The sequence below is a fragment of the Dendrobates tinctorius genome, unplaced genomic scaffold, assembly GCF_039654945.1.
Source record: "Dendrobates tinctorius isolate UK_male_01 unplaced genomic scaffold, ASM3965494v1 ptg000140l, whole genome shotgun sequence".
NCBI lineage: Eukaryota > Metazoa > Chordata > Amphibia > Anura > Dendrobatidae > Dendrobates > Dendrobates tinctorius.
This window is the reverse complement of record NW_027361808.1, coordinates 18,100,312-18,126,240: the sequence shown is the minus strand read 5'-3', so window position 1 is coordinate 18,126,240 and position 25,929 is coordinate 18,100,312. Positions and strand designations below refer to the sequence as shown.

The window sequence follows — 25,929 nt, the reverse complement described above, 5'->3', positions numbered from 1 at the left end:
ATCACTTGCACACATAGCATCGCATGACCTCTCCTCAAGAAAAGATCATAAGGCCCAAGGAAAATTCACCAAACAATTGTGGATACTAAAAAACTGAAAAGAAAGGTCATTAAAATATATCATTAAAAACACAACCAAACAGACACAAGAAGGGGGCAAAGCTTAGAACCTCATTAAGTCTCCAAGGCTGAACTGTATTCAACCTGTAAATCCATTCCACTTCTGCCTGGGCCAAATTCATTCTCCAGTTGCCTCCCTGTTGGTCAATAAAGACCTTGTCAATCCCCATCACTTTCAAAAATTTGGGGTCACTCCCGTGATACCTCTTAAAGTGTTTGGGAATTGGTTTAAGAGCAAGCTCATCTGCTTCCAGAGCATTTTTTATATCTCTGTAATGTACTCTCACTTTTAAGGGTCTGGAAGTCATACCTACATATATTTTCCCACACGGGCATGTGGCATAATATATTACCCCAAAAGAATTCCATGTGATGTTATGAGTTCACTTTCCCCTTCACCATTGAGGTCTGATGAACTCCCTCTTCTAGTGAAGGAAGGTAGTGAGGCTGATTACCAAACACCTGAGCTGGTAGAGGATGACTGGGTGACGGGAATTGCTGACTGGATATAAGGCAGCCGACGCCCTTCTGCCTCGCTGGTGATTTCTCTGAGGGATTCTAGGAGACCAGTCTGATTCCTGCTCCTCAAAAGCTAAGTTTTCTGCTTTGCTCTTGCATTTGTGTTTTGGTTTTATTTTGCCTTTCTGGATTCTGCCATTCCCTGCTGGGGTGAGCTGAATTCCTTTGTGGCTTTTTGCTCTGTCTTCAGAAAATACCTGAGTACTGACATAGTCTTTTTGAAGCCTAGCGTCTTCAGGGCCTTTTTCCCTGTCAGTCTGTTGGCTCTTGTTTTGATAGGGTCTTTGAAGGATTGCAGACAGCAGCTTTTCTATCCTGTCCTATCTAGTTAGCTTGGGCCCCATCATTTGCTCAGTCTATCTTTCTATCTGTTAGTGTTTTTTTTTCTTCTTGCTTCACCATCATTATATGTTGGGGGCTGCCTATTGCTTTGGGGTCTGCTCTGGGGCAGTTTAGATTTCCCTTTCTGTCTTTAGGCTATGTAGTTCTCCGGCTGTGATCGAGGGGTCTAGGGCACCGTAGGAACCCCCCACGGCTACTGCTAGTTGTTGATAGGTTCAGGGGTCTGCAATCCGATAGCTGCCAACTTCTCTGGTTTTCTGGACTTAGCTAGCATTTCTGTTTTTGCCTCCTACGGTGACTCAATCATAACAGATGTGTTGCGTGATGTCATACGTTTTACTACCGTCGCTAGAGGTGAGGGTAAATGCTTGTACCATGTTGGGACACAAAATGCATTCTTTGCAAGGAAAGAATCCCCATTTTTGGGCCTTTTGATCCAAAAGCTTTTACAGGCCTAAGCCCACCATGATGGCTATGGACCAACTTATCCCTGAGATTGTTAGACCTTCTATAAGTAATGGCCGGGTATTTGGGAACAAAGTTCTCCAATGTTTTATCGGTCATCAAAATGGGCCAGTATTTCTCAAGTGCTCTCTTCACTTCACACCATCTGTCTTTAAAAGATGAAATAAACCTCACTTGATCTATCCCTTTAGATTTCCTACGGTGCCTGAGCAGTTCGGTCTGTTTGGCCTGTTCTGCTCTCCTTATGCCTTTCCTTATGCTCCGTTTAGAGTACCCTCTAAGCAGAAATCTTTGTGTGAGGTTAACCACTTGACCCTGAAAGGCTTCATCACTCGAACAAATCTGTTTGGCCCTAAGGAATTGACCTGTCGGGATACCCTCTATTAGAGACTTAGGGTGTGATGATGAGGCGTGCAGAATAGAATTCACCGCCGTTTCCTTCCTGAACATATCAGTATGTAATATCCCGTTAGTACCTCTGACAATTTTAATATCCAAAAAGTCTAGGCCAGTCTTGCTGCATTTGCACGTCAATTTAACATTAATAGAGTTGTCGTTAAGTATGTGAAGAAAACTGAGAAGGTCCTGTTCTGAGCCCTGCCAAATCATGAAAATATCATCAATGTAGCGGACCCACAACAGGACCCTCTCGATTAAAAGCAATGGGGTGGGTAAAAAAAAGGTATGTTCCCACATGCCTAAGAATAAATTGGCATATGAGGGGGCAAACGCCGCCCCCATAGCCGTGCCCTGTTTTTGTAAATAGATGGTTTCTTTAAACATAAGTATGCCCTGGAGCATAATTATTTTAAGTATTATCAAAAAATTGACCTGCATCTCATCCAGACTAGACCTCATCAGATAGAATTTAGTGGCTAGCATACCATCTTTGTGCTAACTAGATGTGTAAAGTGATTCAATATCAAGGCTTACTAGCCACATATCATCATCTATAAGGAATACCCTCAATTTTCCGGAGAACATCACTTGTATCTTTCACAAATGATGGAAGATCACAGACAAGTGGTTTTAAGTGGAAATCCAAATATTTAGAGATGGTCTCACAGAGACTACCATTCCCTGATACAATAGCCCGTCCTGGTGGGGTCGTGCTGTTTTTGTGAATTTTAGGGATAAAGTATATGCATGCCACACGAGGGTGTGTTGGCACTAAATTATCCCTGAATTCCTTTGTAATAACACCATCCAGATACGCCTGTTCTAAAATGCCCCCAAGCTCTTTTTAATAGGCTGAGGTAGGGTTATAGGTCATCTTTTGGTAGCAGCTGCTATCCCTTAGTTGTCTAAGGGCCTCCCTCTCGTAAAGTACAGTCAGCCATACCACTACATTCCCACCTTTGTCCGCAGGCTTGGTGACCACCTCTTTGAGGTTGCCAAGCTCCTTTAGTGCCTGCCGTTGGACAAAGGTGAGATTGCTGTGGACAATGTGTTTGGGTATTTTTTTCAAATTCGTCAGTGACCAATTTTACAAACAGTTCCACGTTTGGATAGATGTTCAGGGGGGGAAGTTTTTTTGGGGGCTGGTAGTATAAACTTACCCCTATCAGTTGGTCCTTGACCCTCCTCATATAGTTCCTCTAAAGCGGATATGGCCTCCAATTCTTTACTATTCCATGTCTCCCCTCCACCTTTTTTTTCATGTAATTTTGAGGACAAGTTTACGAGCAAATAGATGGAGATCTTTTATTGCTGAAAAACAATTAAATGGGGCCGTGGGTGAAAAGGAGAGTCCCAGACTAGGGACCTCTATCTGTGGTTTAGTTAGTACCACTTCAGATAAGTTAATTACCTGTAATTTGGAGGATGTCGGAGTGTCCATCCTTTTGTCCCTTTTCTTATAGTAATCATTGCGTCTCCTATTAATATTTTTCCTCAGATTATACATGCGATTACTGGATCTAGTCTCATCCTCTCTAGAGGACATTGAAGATAAAGAGGATGATCTGGTCATACTCTCATGTCACTGACCGCCATTTATAAATATGTCCATTCCTATGATCACTTACGTCCCTTTGGAATTTTTTAGCCTTTATTTCCTTCACCTCTTTCTCCCAGATATTAAGTTGAGCCTCAATCTCCTTGTTGAAAATTACCACTTCGGATCCCGACAGTTGCTTAGCGGTATCAGCGGTCAAAAAAGGGTGGATTTAAATAACCACCTTGATTAAGCGCCTCAATGAGCCCCATCTACCCTATCTTCGGTTGTCCAATCACAGAGGAAAGATACATATTAGTAAGCCCCAATATACTATTAAACTCACATGGATACGTGTTATGAACGAGTCACCGAGGAGGAAAAAACAAAAAGCAAGCTAAGCCCAGAAAACCGGAGAGGATGGTAACTAGCGGATTGCAGACCCCTGATCCTATCCACAACAACTAGCAGTAGCCGTGGAGCATGCCTGCAGTGGTCCTAGACGCCTCGTCACGGCCGGAGAACTAAATAAGCCTAAAGAAAGAGAGGGAAAATCTAAACAGCCCCAAAGCAATAGACAGCCCCCCACATGTATTGTCGGTGAAACAAGATGAAAACAGACACAGGTAGAAAGATAGGCTGAGCAAACGATGGGGCCCTCGCTAACTAGAAAGGACAGGAAAGAAAAGCTGCTGTCTGCAATCACGCAAAAAACCCTGCCAAAAACAATGTCCAACACGTCTGATAGAAACAGGCCCTGAAGTCGCTAGACTTCAAATCACTATATCAGCACTCAGGTATATTCTGAAAACAGAACAAAAGAGATCAACTGATCAGAGACAAAATGGGGATTCAGCCCAGTCCCAGCCAGGGCTGGCTGAACACAAAAACTAAGTAAACCAGACAAAAAATCATATGAACAATAGCAGAGAAAACTTAGCTTTAGGAAGGCAGGAACCAAACTGGAAACCAGGAGCCACAGTCAGGAAAAATCAGCAAGAAACTAGGGAGTCGGCTGCCTTAAATCCAGTCAGAAACTCCTGATGTCCAATCGCAGTCCTCCTCAGGTGGCCGGTCTCTGCCATTTAGATCAGCTTCATTAGCTCCCTTCACCAACAGAGGGAGTCCAGATAGAGAACTCCTCCTCTGTCAGCACAGCCAGCTCCATAACCCTCACCAGAAGCCAGAGGCAAACCCGAAAATGAGCTCACAACAGTACCCCCCCCCCCTTGAGGAGGGGTCACTGAACCCTCATCCACGCCACCCGGCCGATCAGGATGGGCCCGATGAAAAGCACGAACCAATCTATCGGCATGAATATCAGAGGCAGAGACCCAAGAATTGTCCTCCTGGCCATAACCCTTCCACTTGACCAAGTACTGGAGTCTCCGTCTATCCAGACGAGAATCCAGTATTTTCTCTACCTCATATTCCACATTACCTTTAACCAATACAGGGTCAGGAGGTGCAGCCATAGGAACTACTGGCTCAACATATCTCTTCAACAGCGACTTATGAAACACGTTATGTATCTTAAACGTAACAGGAAGAGCCAATCGAAAAGAAACCGGATTAAGAATCTCCAAAATCTTGTAAGGTCCAATAAATCTTGGCTTGAACTTTGGAGAAGCCACCTTCATAGAGATATTGTTTGACAACCAAACCATATCACCCACTTTAAACCGGGGACCAATGGTCCTATGCCGGTTAGAAAACCGCTGGGCCTTTTGCTGGGAGAGAGACAACTTATCCACTACTTGGTCCCAAATCTGCTGCATTCTCTCTACCACAGTGTCAACACCTGGGCAGGCTGAAGATTCCACTTGCCCTGAAGAAAATCGAGGATGAAACCCAAAGTTACAGAAAAAGGGCGACATCAAGGTGGCAGAACTAGCTCTATTATTTAAAGCAAATTCGGCCAAGGGCAAAAATGAAACCCAATCATCCTGATAGCAGATATAAAACATCTCAAATAGAACTCCAAAGTCTGGTTTGTTCTCTCCGTCTGCCCATTGGTCTGACGGTGAAACTCAGAGGAGAAGGACAACTGAATTCCCAGCTTGGAACAAAAGGCTTTCCAGTATCTGGAAACAAACTGAACTCCTCTGTCCGATAAAATGTTCTCAGGAATCCCATGCAACCGAACCACCTGTTGTAAAAACAAGGGTACCAACTCTGAGGAAGATGGCAACTTTGGGAGTGGTACAAGATGGACCATCTTAGAGAATCTATCACAAATCACCCAGATAACAGTCATTCTCGGAGACCGGAAGATCAGAAATCCATTGAAATATGGTCCATGGCCTTTTAGGCACCGGCAAGGGCATCAACAACCCACTAGAGCGGGAACAAGTCCCACAGGACTGCACAAAATTCCTGACATCACGAGATAAGGTGGGCCACCAAAAAGACCGACTCACCAAATCTCTGGTACCAAAAATACCTGGATGACCAGCCAATGCGGAGCAATGAACTTCAGACATCACTCTCCTCCTCCACTGGTGAGGAACATACAATTTTCCCATAGGACAACGCTCAGGTTTGTCCTCCTGGAATTCTTCCAGAGCACGTCTCAAATCGGGCGAGATGGCAGAAAGAACTACCCCCTCACCTAGGATTGTAGTGGGCTTGGTCACAATAGGAGAATCAGCAAAGAAACTCCTAGAAAGGGCGTCTGCCTTAACATTCTTAGTGCCTGGAAGAAAGGAGACCACAAAATCAAAACGCGTAAAAAAACAAGGCCCACCTAGCCTGTCTAGGATTCAAGCGTTTGGCCGACTCAAGGTAAATCACATTCTTGTGGTCAGTGAGGACCACAACTTGATGTCTAGCTGCCTCCAACCAATGTCTCCACTCCTCAAATGCCCATTTCATGGCTAGCAATTCCCGATTCCCCACATCATAGTTGCGTTCAGATGGGGAGAACTTTCGGGAAAAGAAGGCACAGGGATTCATTTTAGACGTCACCGGATCTTTTTGGGACAAAACAGCTCCTGCACCAATCTCTGAAGTGTCTACCTCCACCTGAAAAGGAAGTGAGACATCAGGTTGGCGCAAAGCCGGAGCAGAAGTGAACCTCCGTTTCAGCTCCTGAAAGGCCGAAACAGCCTCTGAAGACCAATTCAGCACATCAACACCCTTAGTTAAATCAGTCAGTGGTTTAGCAATACCAGAAAAATTAGCTATAAATTTACGATAAAAATTAGCAAAACCCAAAAACTTCTGGAGAGCCTTCAAAGAAGTGGGTTGAACCCAATCATAAATGGCCTGTACCTTGGCCGGGTCCATTTCAATAGCTGACGGAGACAAAATAAATCCCAGAAATGAAATCCTCTGTACACCAAAAAGGCACTTCGATCCCTTAACATACAAGGAATTCTCCCTCAAAATGTGGAACACAGTCCGAACATGTTCCACATGAGAATCCCAATCCCTGGAAAAGATCAAAATATCATCCAGATAGATGATCAAAAACTTATTCACAAAGTCCCGGGAAATATCATTCATGACGGATTGGAAGACAGAAGGGGCATTAGTGAGCCCAAAAGGCATCACCAGGTACTCAAAATGTCCCTCCGGAGTATTAAACGCCGTCTTCCATTCATTCCCATGCTTGATGCGAATAAGATTATACGCCCCCCTGAGGTCAAGCTTAGTAAACCAGCAAGCACCTTTAACTCTGGAGAATAAATCAGAAATCAGGGGTAACGGATACTGAATTTTAACCGTAATTTTGTTGAGGGAACGATAGCCAATACAAGGCCTTAATGAACCATCTTTCTTGGCCACGAAAAAAACCCAGCACCTAAGGGCGAAGAGGATGGTCTAATATGACCCTTCTCCAATGACTCCTTAATATAAGATCGCATAGCCTTGTGTTCGGGTACAGATATATTGAAAAGTCGACCCTTGGTAAATTTGCACCCAGTTCTCAACTCAATTGCACAGTCATAACTTCTATGAGGAGGCAAAGACGCAGACTTGCTCTCACTAAATACATCATAAAAATAAGCCAAATAGTCAGGAACATCATGCGACTGGGGAGAGGTGGAGAAAACAGGAGTGTCGCCAAGAGCACACCGACAACCCCAACTCACCACCGACACAGATTTACAATCAAAAACAGGATTATGGATTTGCAACCAGGTTAAACCCAGAACAATGGTATCATGTAAATTATGCAAAAATCTGCAACTTTCTTGGTGGTCTGGGGCGACCCCCATTATCACCTGGGTCCAAAACTGAGGTTCATTCTTCGCCAAAGGAGTAGCATCAATACCCCTCAAAGGAATAGGCGTCCGCAGAGGTGTCATAGGAAAACCACAACGTTTAGCAAAATCCAAGTCCATTGGATTCAAGGCCGCTCCTGAATCCACAAAAGCTTTTGCGGAAAATGTGGATAAGGAGCGTATCAGAGTAATTGCCAAAAGTAACTTAGGTTGTACACCACCCACAGCAAATGTGTGCAAAACGTCTATCTCGTTTAGGGCAGACAGAAATAACATGAGAGGCATCTCCACAGAAAAAGCACAGCTTATTACGCCTTCTAAACTCCTGACTGCGCCCTAGACAAAACTCCATCACATTGCATAGGTTCAGACATTTGTTCAAAATGTGGCAGCGCCTCCCGTGTAGTCTTGCGTTCACGTAAACGCCGATCAACTTGAATGGCTAATGACATAGAATCGTCAAGACCAGAGGGAACAGGAAATCCCACCATAGTATCTTTTAAAGTCTCAGACAAACCCTTCCGAAAGAGAGCTGCCAATGCACTATCATTCCATGTAGTAAGGACCGCCCACTTTCGGCATTTCTGACCAGTATAACTCTGCAGGATCCTGACCCTGGTTCAATGCCAAAAAATGGAAAATCTAAACTGCCCCAGAGCAGACCCCAAAGCAATAGACAGCCCCCAACATGTATTATCGGTGAAACAAGATGAAAACACAGACACAGGTAGAAAGAGAGGCTGAGCAAATGATGGGGCCCTCACTAACTAGAAAGGACAGGAAAGATAAGCTGCTGTCTGCAATCACGCAAAAAAAACCCTGCCAAAAACAATGTCCAACACGTCTGATAGAAACAGGCCCTGAAATAGCTAGACTTCAAATCACTATATCAGCACTCAGGTATATTCTGAAAACAGAGCAAAAGAGATCAACTGATCAGAGACAAAATGGGGATTCAGCCCAGTCCCAGCCAGGGCTGGCTGAACACAAAAACTAAGTAAACCAGACAAAAACTCATATGAACAATAGCAGAGAAAACTTAGCTTTAGGAAGGCAGGAACCAAACTGGAAACCAGGAGACACAGTCAGGAAAAATCACCAGCAAGAAACTAGGGAGTCGGCTGCCTTAAATCCAATCAGAAACTCCTGATGTCCAATCACAGTCCTCTTCCTCAGGTGGCCGGTCTCTGCCATTTAGATCAGCTTCATTAGCTCCCTTCACCAACAGAGGGATTCCAGATAGAGAACTCACTACTCCTCTGTCAGCACAGCCAGCTCCATAACCCTCACCAGAAGCCAGAGGCAAACCCGAAAATGACCTCACAACAGATACGCGCGACTAGATGTTATCAGGACCCAGCGTTCACTCCACAGTGGAACACATTCACAATAACCTGGGACCTTCCGGTCTATGACATCACATCCGCTGCCATGCATTAGCAGGAAAAACGCTGTAAGGACCCGGCACGTGCGAAAAATAGAGCACAAACACACAATAGCCAGCGGCCTTAGGCTACGTGCACACGTTGCGGATTTCCCGCGGGAATTCCATTGCGCAGGAAAACCGCATTTTAAAATCCCGTGATTTTCCTGCGGGAAAAACTAGCGATTTGCAAGCATAATTAGCTTGCAGAATGCTAGCGTTTTCCAAGCAATCTGTAGCATCGCTTGGAAAACTGACAGGTTGGTCACACTCGTCAAACAGTGTGACTAACTTTTTACTTCTGAGGCTGCCTATGCAGCATCAGTAGTAAAAAGATCTAATGTTAAAAATAAAAAATTGTGTGTGGGGTGTTTGTGTGACATAGGAAGGTGAGAATTTGATTTATTTTAAATCTATATTTTTTTTTTTTTTTTTTTTACAAGGATATGGTACCCAGAGCCTGGAGGACATTCTCCTCTCCTCAAGACCGTGGGTACCATCCGCAGATGTTCTCCCTACTTTTCGCATGGTGGGCACAGCCACATGCGGAAAGTAAACAGAGCAATGCATTCCTATGTGTGCGGAATTGCCGCGATTCCGCAAAATTAATGGGCATGCTGCGTATTTTTCCGCGATGCGATTCCACCGCGGGAAAATCTGCAGCATTGCGGAATCCCATGGGATGCTTTTTTTTTTTTTTTGCGGCAAAATCACGCATTTAAAAAAGCAAAAAAAGCTACGTGATTGTGAACACAGCCTTACATTATCATAGCCTAACATCTCAGAGAAGCAATGTTTTGAGACACAAAACGTCGTTATAACAGGCTGTTAAATATAGCGTTATACACTACCGTTCAAAAGGTTGGGGTCACCCAGACAATTTTGAGTTTTCCATGAAAACTCATACTTTTATTGATCAAATGAGTTGCAAAATGAATTTAAAATCTAGTCCAGACATTGACAAGGTTTGGAAAAAGATTTTTGTTTGAAATTCTAATTTTCTCCGTCAAACTTTGCTTTCGTCAAAGAATGCTCCCATTGCAGCAATTACAGCATTGCATATCTTTGGCCTTCTAGTAGTTAATTTGCTGGAGATATTTCACCCCATGCTTCCAGAAGCCCCTCCCACAAGTTGGTTTGGCTTGATGGGCACTTTTTGCATACTGTACGGTCAAGCTGCTCACACAACAGCTCAATGGGGTTGAGATCTGGTGACTGCGCTGGCCACTCCATTACAGATAGAATACCAGCTGCCTTCTTCTTCCCTAAATAGTTCTTGCATAATTTGGAGGTGTGCTTTGGGTCATTGTCGTGTTGTAGTATGAAATTGGCTCCAATCAAGTGCTGTCCACAGGGTATGGTGTTGCAAAAGGGAGTGATAGCCTTCCTTATTCAAAATCCCTTTTACCTCGTACAAGTCTCCCACTTTACCAGCACCAAAGCAACTCCAGACCATCACATTACCTCCGCCATGCTTGACATATGGCGTCAGGCACTCTTCCAGCATCTTTTCAGTTGTTGTGCGTCTCACAAATGTTCTTATGAGTGATCCAACACATCAAAATTGGATTCGTCTGTCCATAACACTTTTTTCCAATCTTCCTCTGTCCAATGTCTGTTCTTTTGCCCATAATAATTTTTTCCTTTTATTAGCCAGTCTGAGATGGTTTTTTCTTTGTCACTCTGCCCTGAAGGCAAGCATCCCGGAGTCGCCTTTTCACTGTAGACGTTGACACTGGCGTTTTGCGTGTACTATTTAATGAAGCTGCTACTTGAGGACCTGTAAAGTGTCGATTTCTCAAACTACAGACTATAACGTACTTGTCTTGTTGCTCAGTTGTGCAGTGGGGCCTCTCACTTCTCTTTCTACTCTGGTTAGAGCCTGTTTGTGCTCATCTCTGAAGGGAGTAGTACACACTATTGTAGGAAATCTTCAGTTTCCTGGCAATTTCTTGCATGGAATAGCCTTCATTTCTAAAAACAAGAATAGACTGCGTTTCACATGAAAGGTGTGTTTTTTTTTTTTTTTTTTTGTTTTTTTTTTCTGGCCATTTTGAGAGTTTAATGGAACCATCAAATGTAATGCTCCTGATTCTCAACTGAAAGGAAGATCAGGTTTATAGCTTCTCTAATCAGCCAAACTGTTTTCAGCTGGGCTAACATACTTGCACAAGGGTTTTCAAGGGTATTCTAACCATCCATTAGCCTTCTTACACAGTTGGAAACAAAAGGTACCATAAGAACACTGGAATGATAGTTGTTGGAAATGGGTCTCTATACACCTATGAAGATATTGCATTAAAAAACATATGTTGGCAGCTAGAATAGTCATTTACCACATTTAACAATGTATAGTGTATTTCTGACTCATTTAATGTTAGCTTCATTGGAAAAAACTGTGCTTTTCTTTCAAAAATAAAGAAATATCTAAGTGACCCGAAACTCTTGAACGGTAGTGCAAATTATAAAAGACAAATTATATTGGGGTCAAAAGAAAATAGGAAAAATCAGAAATAAACAAACCTAAAAGATAAATATGCCATACAATGTAGCATATGTCATACAGACATACTCCAATAGACCAAGTAGATGAAAACCCCCCCACCAACATCAACTACTTAGGACATAGTTTGCCAACCAGGACCATTCTTCATATAAAGCAGGTAAAAGGCTGTAATTGACAAGGGACAAATTATAAACTTGTCATCACATACTTTATCTGGGGATGAATGTCTTTTATTGCAGAAGGGTCTCAGCTTTGTGCCGACGAATACATACAATTGTTTCAATTGGGTAAAAGATTTGAATCTGATTGGACGAGACCTAAAATGAAAACTTTTTCAAGCCGCATGATCGTGATCAATGCCTCCGATTAGGACTATCAGAGGAGGATATGGAGGGACTTGGAAGTCCTGACTGGTCTCCTGAGGGAGAATGAACAGCAGCGGGGGGTGGACCCGTTCACTACTCCAAAAAATAGAAGCACTAGAATGCCGGAGAATAAGGAGGTCACCAGTATTGATATTTTCATCAAAATGGTAGAGGAGGACCTTCGTAAAATTCCATGTATTAATCGGAATGGTCCATCTAATCTCTCACCGGGTGAGGAGATGGCCCTTGAGAGGCTGGAAAAAAAAGGCTAAGATAATTATTAAGGCATCAGATAAAGGTGGTAATCTAGTGCTCATGGATCATAAGTATTGTGGGATGTGTTATGCACTTTTAAATCATGAGGATACCTATGAGGTTCTACGAGGTGATCCGACAACCGAATATAAAAACAAACTGTTGTCCATTTTGAATGGGGCAAGGGAAAATAAGTTAATTTCGGATATTGAGTTTGATTTTTTTTGTTACACAGTGCTCCTGTAACAGCGACATTCTATGCCCTGCCCAAGGTGCATAAGGGGTTAGAACCATTAAGAGGTCACCCCGTTGTCTTTCAAATAGACTCCCTGACTCAAAACAGTGGGATCTATTTGTATAGGATCTTGAGACCCTTTGTGATTGCACTTCCCTCGTATGTACGGGACACATCACACTTGTTGAATCTGCTTGAAGAGGTCACACTGGAGGACAATACGTTATTAGCATCTATTGACGTAGAGGCACTGTATAATTGCATTCCACATGAATGGGGCCTGGGAGCAGTTGCACATTTTCTGCAAACAAGGGAAGTGGAGTGTCGGACACATAATGTTTTTGTTGAGAAAACTATTCAGTTTTGTCCTTACAAGGAACTACTTCCTCTTTGATTCCAAGTACTTCCACCAGCTCAGGGGGACCGCAATGGGGAGCCCTTGTTCCCCAACATATGCAAATATCTTCCTGGGCTGGTGGGAGGAAACTCGCATCTTTGGTAAGGAAGAGGAGTGGTGGACCCCTTTTTTTCAATCTCTGGGCCAGATATATTGATGACATCTTGATGTTTTGGTCTGGCCCAGAGGTGGACTTCCACCGCTTTGAGACTATCAACAAAAATATGGTTGGCCTGAGGTTTACATTGGAGTGTCACACTACAAGCATCAACTTTCTTGATTCGACAATCTCTAAGAAGGCTAATGGTGGGATTAGTACATGTACATATAGAAAGCCAACTGCTATGAATAGTCTGAGATGGACAAGCCATCACCAGTGACTTTGAAAAGGGGAATACCTATGGGGCAGTTCCTTAGAATCCGGAGGAACTCTTCTGAAGTGGGTACCTATAGGAGACAAGCGAGAGACCTTTACAATAGGTTCAGAATGAGAGGGTACCCCCACAGGCATTAAATGGACCACAACATGAAGCATTCGTAGCGGATAGACCTTCCCTTCTTTTACAACAAGGAAAAGGGGCCTCTAATCGAACCAGTGACAACATGGTTAGATTTATTGGGACTTATGGCCAGTCTGATAGGGTTTATCATGTCCTTAAAAAACATTGGGTATTCTATTGGCTGATCCCAATTTGAGAGGTCTTATTGCATCAAAACCAAGTGTTACCTACAGAAAGGGGAGGTCTAACGGGGATTAGCTTGTACATAGCCTTTACCAGAGGCCGACTGGGGCTGGTACATGGCTGGATAGGAAGCCCTTGGTCTTTTTTTAAATGCGGTAACAGCTCTAGGTGTAAAAACATGTCTCGGTGTAAAACCTTCATTAGTTCGACTAATGGGAAAACCTTCTGCATTAGAGACTTTGTAAACTGCAGATCGACAGGTATGGTCTGTAATGCCACATGCACTTGTCCTTTGAATTATGTGGGTAAGACCACAAGAGAACGAAGGGTGAGGGTGGGAGAACACTTAGAGGATATCACAAATAAACAAGATACCCTAGTCGCCAGGTATGTGAATGCCATACATCAGGGCCGTGCGGGCGACATCTCCTTTAACATGACTGAGTTGATTAAACCAAGGATCAGGGGAGGTAATTTGGATAAGATTATTTTGAGACGGGAGTGCGAGTGGATTTTCAGGCTGCAGTCCCTCTCCCCTGATGGGTTGAATGAATTAATGTCATATACCTGCTTTATATGAAGATAGTTTGCCAACCAGGACCAATGTCCTAAGTAGCTGATGTTGATGGGGTTTTTCATCCATTTCGTCTATTGGAGTATGTCTGTGTGACAGGCTACATTGTATGGCACATTTATGTATCCTTTTAGGTTTGTTTATTTCTGATTTTTTCCTATTTTGGCCCCAATATAATTTTGTCTTTTATAACTTATAAAGCTATATTTATCAGCCTGTTATAACGACGTTTTGTGTCTTAAAAAAATATTGCTTCTCTGAGAAGTTGGGCTATAATACTGTAACGCCACTGGCTATCGTGTTTGTGTTCTATTTTTAGCACGTGCCGGTTCCTTATAGCGTTTTTCATGCTAATGCATGGCAGCAGATATGATGTCATAGACCGGAAGGTCCGAGACTATTATTCTTGCGTTCCATTCTGGAGCGCAAGCCCGGGCTCTGCAGCATGTTTCCCTGTAAACACATGGCAGCGGAAGTGATGTCAATAGACCGGAAGTTCCCAGGCTATTGTGGATGCATTCCAGTGTGGAGCGCACACTGGGTCCTGATAACATCTAACCGCGCATATCCATGTGAGTTTACTAGTATATTGGGGCTTACTAATATGTATCTTTCCTCTGTGATTGGACCACCGAAGATGGGGTAGGTGGGGCTCATTGTGGCGCTTAATCAAGGTGGTTATTTAAGTCCACCCTTTTTTGACCACCGATACCGCTAAGCAGCATCATGGACATCGGCAGCATCATTTACACCTCCTGATGAACCGCTACGGCGGGGAAACGCGGCGGGGTGTCTCCACACACAAGTGACCTTTTTGGATCTTTCACCTATTTCTATTATACCCCAGAGTTGGAAATTGTTGGTGTTTTTTATCATGTCTTTCAGGCATATTGTTGGCTTTGAGGTATCATGATGTGGATTTATTTGATTTTTACCTTTTAATTATTTTGGTCCTGGATTGTCTGCACTAGAATTAGTGCAGAAATGGAAAATCAGAGTGACCTTGTTTTCCCTCTTGTATAATCAGGGAATGGTAGGGGAGTGAGGGACAGTCCTCGTTGAGTGGGGACACGGAAAAATAGATCCTTAGGGTGCCAGCCTCCACAGTCAGGCAGATATCAGGCCTGTGCAGCATCTCAGAATGGGTCATTTTTCTTTTTTCATTGTGGCATTCGCCAAGAAGTCTCACGGAGAAGGTGTTATTTTTAAAATTAATTGAATTAAAATAGGTTTTAAGAGGATTACATGTTCACTTTACTGATGTAAAGTAGACATGTGGGAATGTTATTTATGAACTATTTTGTGACATCGCTCTGATTTTATGGGCATTAATATTAAGTTTGAAAACGGCAACAATTTTGCCAAATTTCCACTTTTTTTTCACAAATGAACGCAAGTCATAAAGAAGAAGAAATGTTACCACCCCTATATTAAAGTACAATATTTCACGAAAAAACAGTCTCAGAATCAGTGGGATACATTTTAAGCGTTCCAGAGTTATTGGCACAAAAAATGGTCAGAACTGTAAAATTTGGCCTGGTCATAAAAGGTGCAAACAGCTTTGGGGGGAGTAAAGGGGTTAAAGTATGCAGACGTTATGTTTATGATACTAAAATCTAAGTGGAGGGAAGAAACTAAATATATATATATTTTTACTTTATTTAGGACAAGCCTGAGACTTGCACCTGTTTTAGCCTCCCGACAGAAGCATACATTGCCAGACTTGCCTTATGATTATGGTGCACTGCAGCCCCATATCAATGCGGAGATCATGCAGCTCCACTACACCAAACATCATGCCACTTATGTGAACAACCTAAACGTTGCAGAAGAGCAATATGCCGAAGCCCTGGCAAAAGGTGAGCAACCTAAAACTCTAGACTCAAATCAGAAACAGAAGAAAAATCATGTTAAATCTGCATATTAGGTCAGAATTCACACATCTTGGAAACAGACCAATACCAAGCTCAACCACTGGGCCTCCTGCCCTGAGCTATGCCTATCAGGCAGTTGGGCCTCATCAGGAAATCTGCTGATGAGGCCGGGTGATGCAATCTGTACACGGCACATGTTTCATGGTTGTGTGATTTCTGTTCTGCATGGTGATCACTATTGTGTTTTTACAGTTTGAGCAACATAGTTGTTGTTGTGTTTTTTTTTTTTTTTTCCTAAAATCCAAGTCGTTTGCTGTCATCTAAGAAAGATTGTTGAATAAGCATCAGCAAACTGGCCATATAATGTTACTAAACCTAAAAGATGCCCTACAACACAATAAAATCTATCCTACATCCCTTGCTATTGATCGCTAGGATGCAGCTTTATGGATTCAAAAGATTCTACATTTTTTGGACATTTGATAACCTCTGTATTTTAAGGTTTGGCCATTGTATGATTTGCTCTCTAAGTGAGTCAGTAAACGCTGCAGGTTGGATGATGAATACTTGCGAAGCATCCAACCTGCAGCTTCCAGATGTTAAGCATAGTGGATGGGATGTCAAGAAATCCCCCATGCCACTATGCGTGCACAGACACCCGCAGCTCTCCCGTGGAGACAGACATGCGGCGCGTCTCTCTAGGCTGCATCACGTCTATTTAGCTTGTGGCGACGCGAGTCTCCGCAGGATAAATATCACCCATACAATGTATTGGATGTGATGATTCCGCACGGTTCAGTGATCACATGCGGAATCGCCTGCGTTCAATAGCCGGCAGCACTTTGGATGCAGCGGACATGTACTGCATCCAAAGCGCTGGCCGTTACGGAATATGTGAGTATACCCTTACAGTTTTGGTTCAGATCTTGCATTCAATTTTTGTGGTTGGAAAAAATTCACAGCATATTACAGGAGCAACAAAGTGGATCTTGCTGCAGAAAAATCCCATATGACAATTGGTGCAATTATGCAGTTTTGTCAATTTATGCTAGGGACTGCATGGCATTTTTTTGCAGCCTCAGTACCACAGCCAAAAATTGCTGTGTCGCTACTTCAACGCAACATAAAGCAGATGGTGTCACATTGTAACCCCTAGCGATAACCTAGCTCAAAAAAGCCATAAAAATCAAAATGGTTCCAACTCTTCTGACTCGATTGTCGCTGTCTGTAACCTGGGGGTCACATGTTCCTATTCACTTGCCTCACAGAGAAGTCTTTGTCCATGTGACTTGTGTTGCAGCCAAAGGTAGTGTAACCCCAGCCTACGGGTATGCTTACACTGGTGTATGTTCTCTCATTCGAGATAATCGGGCAGATTATGCTAATGACATGCGGCTCAAACACTGAGCTTTTGAGCTGAGTGATCTGATCCCCTCACATGAAAGAATCGCTGCACTGTTGCAGAGAAAATGGAGAATGTAATTTCTCCTTTATCTGTGCACATACATCTAATTGCACTCAAATGATATTCAAGTGCAGTCCAATGTTTCACACGCAACCATTGATTTGTATGGGTAAGCGCAATCTCAATATCGGAGGCACTCGCATCATGCTGCAATTGTCTTCTCATTAAATACCACGAAAAACCCTGTATTTATGGAATAAAGTATAAGCAAAAACTCAAACTCAATGAACAATATTATGTACCAAACCCATACTATCAGGATCCTGTCAGCGCAGGCGAAGTACCATGGCTGAGCAGGGTGACTCACCCACACTTCGGGAGGGCCCGGGGTCAGATGCTGCAGGGGAAGCTCGGGCAGACGGGACCTGGGATGCTGAAGGTAGCAGGAAGCAAAAGTACCTACGATCATGTGACCACAGGGGGCGGGGCTTAGCGTCCTGCTGCTGGAGATGAGTGCAGGATGCTACAGGCACCCTGGAATAGAGGAGAGGGGAACTCAGGTTGTACAAACGGGGGTCATACACGGAGAGGGCGGCGCAGTACAGGAGGGTTGAGCAGAGAATAGTCAGAACAGCGCACTACAAGAGGGGCAATCAGAGAATAGTCAGGACGTAGGCAATGAGTCATACACAGAGGGCAGCGTAGTACAGGAGGGACAGGCAGAACTTGTAACGGGAACAGAACCAGATCAAAACCAAGCAAGCATAATGTAGCACAGGGTCACACACTCGGCCAAGGGTCAAAGTATAAGCAACTGAGGAATGACTCCACAATGAGGCTATAAGAAGCCTCCCAGAGTAAGGCCGTCCAGTTTAACCTCTGAACTACCAAATCCCACAAACTAAGCAGATCATGACACATACAAGCTAATTGCAGCAAGAAATTGATTGGGAATAGAAATGAGTATCTTATGCCAAAATAATTTTTTATTCACAAATGAGTAATTTTCAGAATAGTACTACCGTAGCAGGAGACAGGATTCTAGTGTAAACTTTCTGAACATTTACACTGGAATCCTTTTTCCTGCTACAGCAGTACTATTCTGTAAAATGTTTTAATATTTGTGAATAAAAAATTATTTTCGCATAAGATACTAGTTTCTATCCCCATTTTCTTGCTGCAGTTAGCTTGTATGGATTTGGTATATAAAATTGTCTTCTCATGCTGATTTTTGGCATGAGAAAATTATCACAGATCTGCACTTCCCCATAGTATAACATTGGGCTGAGTGCTATTCGCTAAAAATTCAGAAAGCACTTGGCCGTGTTATATGCCAGTGTGAGCGAGTGCTAAGTCAAATTTTCATCACCAATTTTTCCTTTTCCATCAGTTATATCTTTGATGAAGCCACGTGTATAGAGTCTCAACGTGAGCAAACTTGAAAAGTATAACCTGCCTTTCTAATTCGCTTGTAGGTGATGTGACTGCACAGGTAGCTCTTCAGCCAGCTCTTAAATTTAATGGTGGTGGACATATAAATCACACAATTTTCTGGACAAACCTTTCTCCCAGTGGTGGTGGAGAGCCTCACGGTCAGTATCACGTGTGCTCCATTTTATGAATATTGCTGCTTCTTAAAGCTGTGACTTTTCACCAGTGATTAATTGTATTTGTGACAGGTGACCTGTTAGAAGCAATCAAACGTGACTTTGGCTCATTTGAGAAGTTTAAGGAGAAGCTGTCTACTGCATCAGTAGTGGTCCAGGGATCAGGATGGGGCTGGCTAGGTTACAACAAGGAATCGAGACGACTGCAAGTTGCTACTTGTGCCAATCAGGACCCTCTACAAGGAACAACAGGTGAGACCTTACTTGGCTTTCTCATCTTCAGGCTGGGGTACACTGCTCCATTAGTATTTGTAGCATGGATTGTATAAAATTGTTTCCAAATTGGTCACTTGAGGTTGAATTCTGCTCTTCTGGCACTTGGGGGCTCTGTATATGGAGTCTGCAATCTATTCTACAATAACTTGTTCTCCAGGAGTCAAATGGCGCTTTTTCTTGACTCTGTGTGGCTAAGCAGTACTGTACAGCTGTACAGCAACAAATAGAATACTGCCACGTCCAGCAGAAATTGTGACAACTCTTGGTGCCGTTTTTACACATTTCCCCATGTGAAAATGTAAAATCTGAGGCTGTGTTTTTTTTTTTTTTTTTTTCTCACTGCTCAATGGTATTAAATACTGTGACTCACCCATGGTCTATAATGATCACTGCACCCTTGGATAAATTCATGTAAATTCATGGAGAAGGTTAGCTTGTAAAATGGGGTCACTTGCACCAACTAGAATGTTAGATCTCCCTTGAGAATCTGCCTCCTTGACTTGATCAAATGAGTTTTTAATACTTGCGGCCACCCCTGCTTTTTTTTCTTTTTTTTTTCTTTTTCTCACATATTATAAATCTTTTCCTGGGATTATTTAATCCTCTGACATAGGTGAGAAATTTGTTACTCATGCTAGAAATTTGTGCTGTTATAGATAAGTGAAAACAAAACAGAGTAAGGGTACCGTCACATTTAGCGATGCATCAGGGATCCCGACAACGATACGACCCGGTCAGGATCGCTGGTGCATCGCTAAATGGTCGCTAGTGAGCTGCCAAGCAGGCAGATCTCACCAGCGATGCAGCAGTGGTTGGCGGTCGTTACTTACCTGTCAGACACGGCGATGAAGATGTCCTCCCGCCCTTTGACCGCCCCACTATATGACGAATATTGTTTTAATTTAAGCCCTTCTCAATTGGAGTCATTTTTTTTTTTATTTTTTTTTTTGAGGAGATCTTGACTTAGTTGGGCTGATCAGTTTTGGTGGTGTCTTCCATCGTGTTTGGGACCCACATTGTGTTTTGAAGCATAAGTTACAAGGAAAACGCCAGGTGTCTGACCCCAGCCAATAAACATGAATGAAGGTAAAATTGCGAGCGATGCCTGTTTTTTCTTTCACTGTGCCATTCAGATGAGGCCTGGTCTATTGAGAGGTAGGACACTAGTGATCGGAACCATCCATATTTGGGTACACCTTGCCATGGTTGGATGGCTTGTACAATCAGCATTTTTTTTTAATCAAAATGCCTTAACATTTTTATCATTTACCACAATAGCTGAATTCATGCATTCATTAATAACAGGGTGCTGATGTGTAGTGGGACTATATTGGGGTCAGATTAGAGGTATAAAGACACCTTTTTTGATTTCACTGCTATTAAATCTGAGTTAGTATATAACACAAAATGGTTAAATCACATTTCCCACATGTCAGTTCTGCATCAGCACAATTTATGAAACTATTTTTTTTTTTTTCTGTTATGAAGTTATAAGAGATTAAAAGTTGAGCAGCGACTTCTCGTTTTTCCAACAATTTACAAAATCCTCTTTTGATCACATCATGTTTGAGGTGCTGCACAGGAATTTTTGCAATGTGGAAGGAAAAAAATGAACGTTTACCTTTTTGTCACAAATTTTACTTTAGACCCATTTTTTTTGCAAGGGTAACAGGAAAGAATAAACCCCAAAATGTGTTTTCTAGTTTGTCCAGAGTACTCCGTTACCCCATATGTGTGGGAAAACTGCTCTTTGGGCGCACAGCAGGGCTTGGAAGGGAAGGAGCGCCATTTGACTCTTTGAATGCAAAATTTGTTGGAATAATTAGCGGACATCGTGTCGCATGTGGAGAACCCCACAAGTGACACCATTTTCAAAACTAGACCCTCAGGGAACTTGTCAAGATGTGTGGTGAGGACTTTGAACCCCCCCCCCCCAACTGCTTCACAAAAGTTTATAATGTAGAGCAGTGAAAATGAAAATCACATTTTTCCCAGAAAAGTGTAATTTTAGCCACAGTTTTTATTTTTTGTAAGGATAGCAGGAGAAAATGGAACCCAAAATGTCTTGTGCAATTTCTCCTGAGTACGCCAATATCCCATGTATAGTCGAAAAAATACTTCTAAGGCACAGTGCAAAGCTCAGATGGGATGGACTGCCATATTGGAATTAATTTTGCTGGACTAGTTTGAGGGTGCCATGTCACAGTGTCAGAGCCTCTGAGGTGCAACAGTTAACAAATTACACCTCTCAACGATTTCATCTGTGGTCACAGTGATCATATTGACACTACAGGTGGGTCACAGAATTTTATACTATTGGCAAATGAGGAAAAAAAATTACGTTTTTACCGCCAAAACTGTTTTAGCCCCAGATTTTACATTTTCGCATGGGACAATTGGTAAAAATGGCAGCACAATTTGTCATTTCTACTGAATGGAGAAATACCCCATTTGTGGCTGTACAGTAATAGTCATAGGCAAGACTTGGGAGCGACTGGCGCTATTGACAAATTACTCCATCCCTGCTTGTCTCACCCTATGACTAAGTAGTACTGTTTATACTGGAGGTATCCTGTAGCGCAGAATTTTCTATAATGGTTGGAGACTCCATATACAGAACCCCTAAGTGCTAGAAGTGCAGAATCCCATCCCTGCCCTCAAATGACCCCATTTTGGGAATAATACTCCTTTTGTGAATTTATCTACATGCAAATCCAATGGGTGGAACAGTGCACTGAGCCTCTTTGCCATACCAAGGTTGCATCAAACATATTTTTATCATTAAAATAACGGACACGGCAGTATATCATTTTGTCCGTTTTTGTAATATGTTTGTATTACTACAAATTTGCCGTACTTTGCGAACTATAAGATGCACCCCAAATTTCTGGGAGGAAAATAATAAAAAAAATAAAATGGTGGTGCATTTTATAGTCCCATCTTGCAGTAGCTTACCTGGAGGTCAGCAACAGTGGAGCTGGGTCACAGGATATGGGGTCTCTGCTTCAGGAGGCAGGTGGCAGGAGTGAGGTGATGCTGCGGGTTCCAGGCTTGGGCATCTGTCTCATCCATTTCCCTGCTGTGAGCATAAGGAAAATGGCTGCCAGAGGCGGCGCAGCTTAAAGGGAATCTGTCACCTGGTTTTGGCGGGCTATTAAATGAGGTCTGTCCGGTCCTATGGGCGGTGTTTCCGAACTTTGCCGCCTCCCCATCCTTGGCCACCGGCCACAGTTTTTTCATGAATAGGAGTATGTGTCCGCCATCTTTCGTGTGTACGCTAAGCATTCTTGGCACACGCAGTATGCTTTGCCCAACTGCGCGCAAAGCCGAAAAGCCTTACTGCGCATGTACCGGTTAACTAGGCCCCGGAACAGAGCAAAATACTTCCGGGGCTTAGTTAACCGGCGCATGCACAGTAAGGCTTTTCGGCTTTGCCCGCAGTTGGGCAAAGCTTACTGTGCGTGCGCGAGCCAAGAATACTTGGCGCACGCGCGAAAGATGACGGACACCTACTCCTATTCATGAAAAAACGGCAGCCAAGGATGGGGAGGCGGCAAAGATCGGAAACACCGCCCATCGGACCGAACATACCTCATTTAAATAGCCCGCCAAAACCAGGTGACAGATTCCCTTTAAGATTCTAGGAGACGGGATCTCCATAGCTGTACCAACTCCCTCACCCACCCTGCCTTTCCCCTGGCAAGCTACTTTTGGACTATAAGATGTGCCCCAATTTTCCTCCTCCCTAAATTTTAAGGGGAGTGCGTCTTATATTCCAAAAATAGTGTTCAGTTTAACTTTATCCAGTTTTTTATTATATAGGTAAGGATTATTCAACAGTCTTTAGTATTTTTTTATTCTTGAACTTGTAAAATTTCTATAAAAACACAGAGAAAAAAACTGCAGTGATTAGCAGGTTTCATTAATGGCATTTCTAATGGATAGCATAAAAATAAATTCAAAGATGGATCGGCCTCCAACTTATTGGCATCTTGGGGATCGCTACAGGATGATTTTAATTTTTTTTTCTTCATTTGTTCAGTTGCCATTGCGTTCCTGAATAATACTTATTCTGCTTTCCAGGTCTTATCCCTCTTCTGGGTATCGATGTTTGGGAGCATGCCTACTACCTGCAGTACAAGAATGTTAGACCTGACTATCTGAAGGCAATCTGGAATGTTATCAACTGGGAGAATGTAGCAGATAGATATCGGGCCTGCAAAAAATGAACTTGATTTTTGTAATCCTCTTAAATAAGCACTTAGAACCCACTGAAATGTAGGTGGGCATTCATAGAAGTTTGTTAATATAATAGAATTATACCATAATCCATGCTACATCATTTAGAGCATTTGTACATTTCTGGAAACCTATAAAAAGTTGTGCTTGATTTGTTTGGGAATGAAAGTGCAATCTGGAATAAAGTTAATGAAGTAAAGTATATTTTATTCTGTCAATATACACTACGCAGGCAAGAGTATTGGGACCTACACATTACCCGTCCAAAAGCTTTTGACATGCCATTCTAAACAATCACTATTCACCCCTTCCGAACATGACTATTTTCCATTTTTTTCCCCCTTCTTCAAGGGCCTATAATGTCTTTATTTTCTTTATTTTTCAGTCAATAGAACTGAGGCTTTTTTATCTTTTGTGCAGCCATTTGTACTCTTAACCCCTAAACGACAAGAGGTATTTTTGATTCTGCACCTTCATTTGCTTCTTCCCAGAGCCATAACTTTTTTTTTTTTTTTGTTAAAATGGCCATATGGGCTTATTGTGTTTTTTTTTTTTTTTTTTTTTTTTTTTTTTTTTTCGTTGGACGAGTTGTACTTTTGACCGACACCATTGGTTTTAACATATTGTTTACTGAAAAACAGGAAAAAACTCCAAGTGTTGTGAAATTGCAAAAAAGTCCAAAAACACAAATTTTTTTTTTTTTTTTTTTTTTTTTTTTTAAATACCATGTTCACTAAATGCTAATACAGACCCACCATTGTGATTCTCCTGGTCATTGAGTTCATAGACACAAAACATGGAATTTTTTTTTCACCACTTAAAAAAAAAAATAAACTATACAACGTTTGTTAAAAAAAAAAAAAATTGCGTTATTTTCCGAGACCCGTTGCGTCTCCATTTTTCATGATCTCTGGTTATAGGTGAGGGCTTATTTTTTGCATGCTGAGGTGACGTTTTAAATGATGCCATTTTGGTGCAGATACAAACTTTTGATCGCCTGTTATTGCATTTTAATTCAATGTTGCGGCGGCCAAAAACACTATAGCATTTGACTTTTTTTTTTTTTTTTTTTTTTTTTTTTCTCGTTACGCCGTTTAACAATCAGATAATATGGAAAAAAGACGAGTGCAAAGTATAGTGCACACAAGGCAAATAATGAATAAATAAAGGCTTTATTGAACACAAAAGGCCAGACAGGCAATTTACATTAAAAACAGTTAAAATCGTGATGGAGCGACATGCAAAATAATGAAAGGCAGGTGAGTGAAAAAACAATATGTACCAAATACAAAAAAGCAGTAAAATAAAATTACAGACAATTCTAATAATGAACTAGATGTGTATTTCCTGAAGTAAGTACAGATAGTGCTTTGAAATGGAGACCGGGCTGCCCTTTAACCCCTTCATGACCAAGCCTATTTTGACCTTAATGACCAGGCCAATTTTTGCAATTCTGACCAGTGTCCCTTTATGAGGTAATAACTCAGGAACGCTTCAATGGATCTTGGCGATTCTGAGATTGTTTTTTCGTGACATATTGGGCTTCATGATAGTGGTAAATTTAGGTTGATAATTTTTGCGTTTGTCAAAAAATCAGAAATTTGGCGAAAATTTAGAAAATTTTGCAATTTTCAAATTTTGAATTTTTATTCTGTTAAACCAGAGAGTTATGTGACACAAAATAGTTACTAAGTAACATTTCCCACATGTCTACTTTACATCAGCACAATTTTGGAAACAAAATATTTTTTTGTTAGGAAGTTCTAAGGGTTAAAAGTTGACCAGCGATTTCTCATTATTACAATAAAATTTACAAAACCATTTTTTTTAGGGACCACCTCACATTTGAAGTCACTTTGAGGGGTCTATATGGCAGAAAATACCCAAAAGTTACACCATTCTAAAAACTGCACCCCTCAAGCTACTCAAAACTACATTCAAGAAGATTATTAACCCTTCAGGTGTTTCACAGGAACTAAAGCAATGTGGAAAGAAAAAATGGATATTTTAATTTTTCCAACAAAAATTTTCTTTCAGCATCAATTTTTTCATTTTCACATGGGAAACAGGATAAAATGGATCCTAAAATTTGTTGGGCAATTTCTCCTGAATACAACGATACCTCATATATGGTCATAAACCACTGTTTGGGTGCACGGCACGGCTCAGAAGGGAAGGAGCGCCATTTGACTTTTTGAATGGAAAATATGCTGGAATATTTAGCGGTTGCCATGTCGTGTTTGGAGAGTCGCTGTGTGCCTAAACATTGGAGCTCCTCCACAAGTGACCCCATTTTGGAAACTAGACCCCCCAAGGAACTTATCTAGATGCATAGTGATCACTTTGAACCCCCAGGTACTTCACAAATTGATCTGTAAAAAAAAAAAAAAAAAAATTCTTTCTTTTCACAAAAATTTTCTTTAAGCCTCAGTTTTTTCATTTTCACATGGGCAACAGGATAAAATGGATCCTAAAATGTG

At 42.1% G+C, this 25,929-nt stretch overlaps 1 protein-coding gene across 1 annotated transcript in view; it reads left to right on the top strand.

Annotated features, from left to right (window-relative positions):
• LOC141049045 (superoxide dismutase [Mn], mitochondrial) overlaps positions 1 to 23,651 on the top strand; it is a 53,923-nt gene extending 30,272 nt beyond the window's left edge. The window contains exons 2-5 of the mRNA XM_073545159.1: positions 15,714 to 15,907; positions 18,803 to 18,919; positions 19,007 to 19,186; positions 23,294 to 23,651. Coding sequence (XP_073401260.1) covers positions 15,714 to 15,907; positions 18,803 to 18,919; positions 19,007 to 19,186; positions 23,294 to 23,439 — 637 coding nt within the window. The 3' untranslated portion in view covers positions 23,440 to 23,651. The remainder of the gene's footprint in view (positions 1 to 15,713; positions 15,908 to 18,802; positions 18,920 to 19,006; positions 19,187 to 23,293) is intronic.
• The last annotated feature ends 2,278 nt before the right edge of the window (positions 23,652 to 25,929 follow it).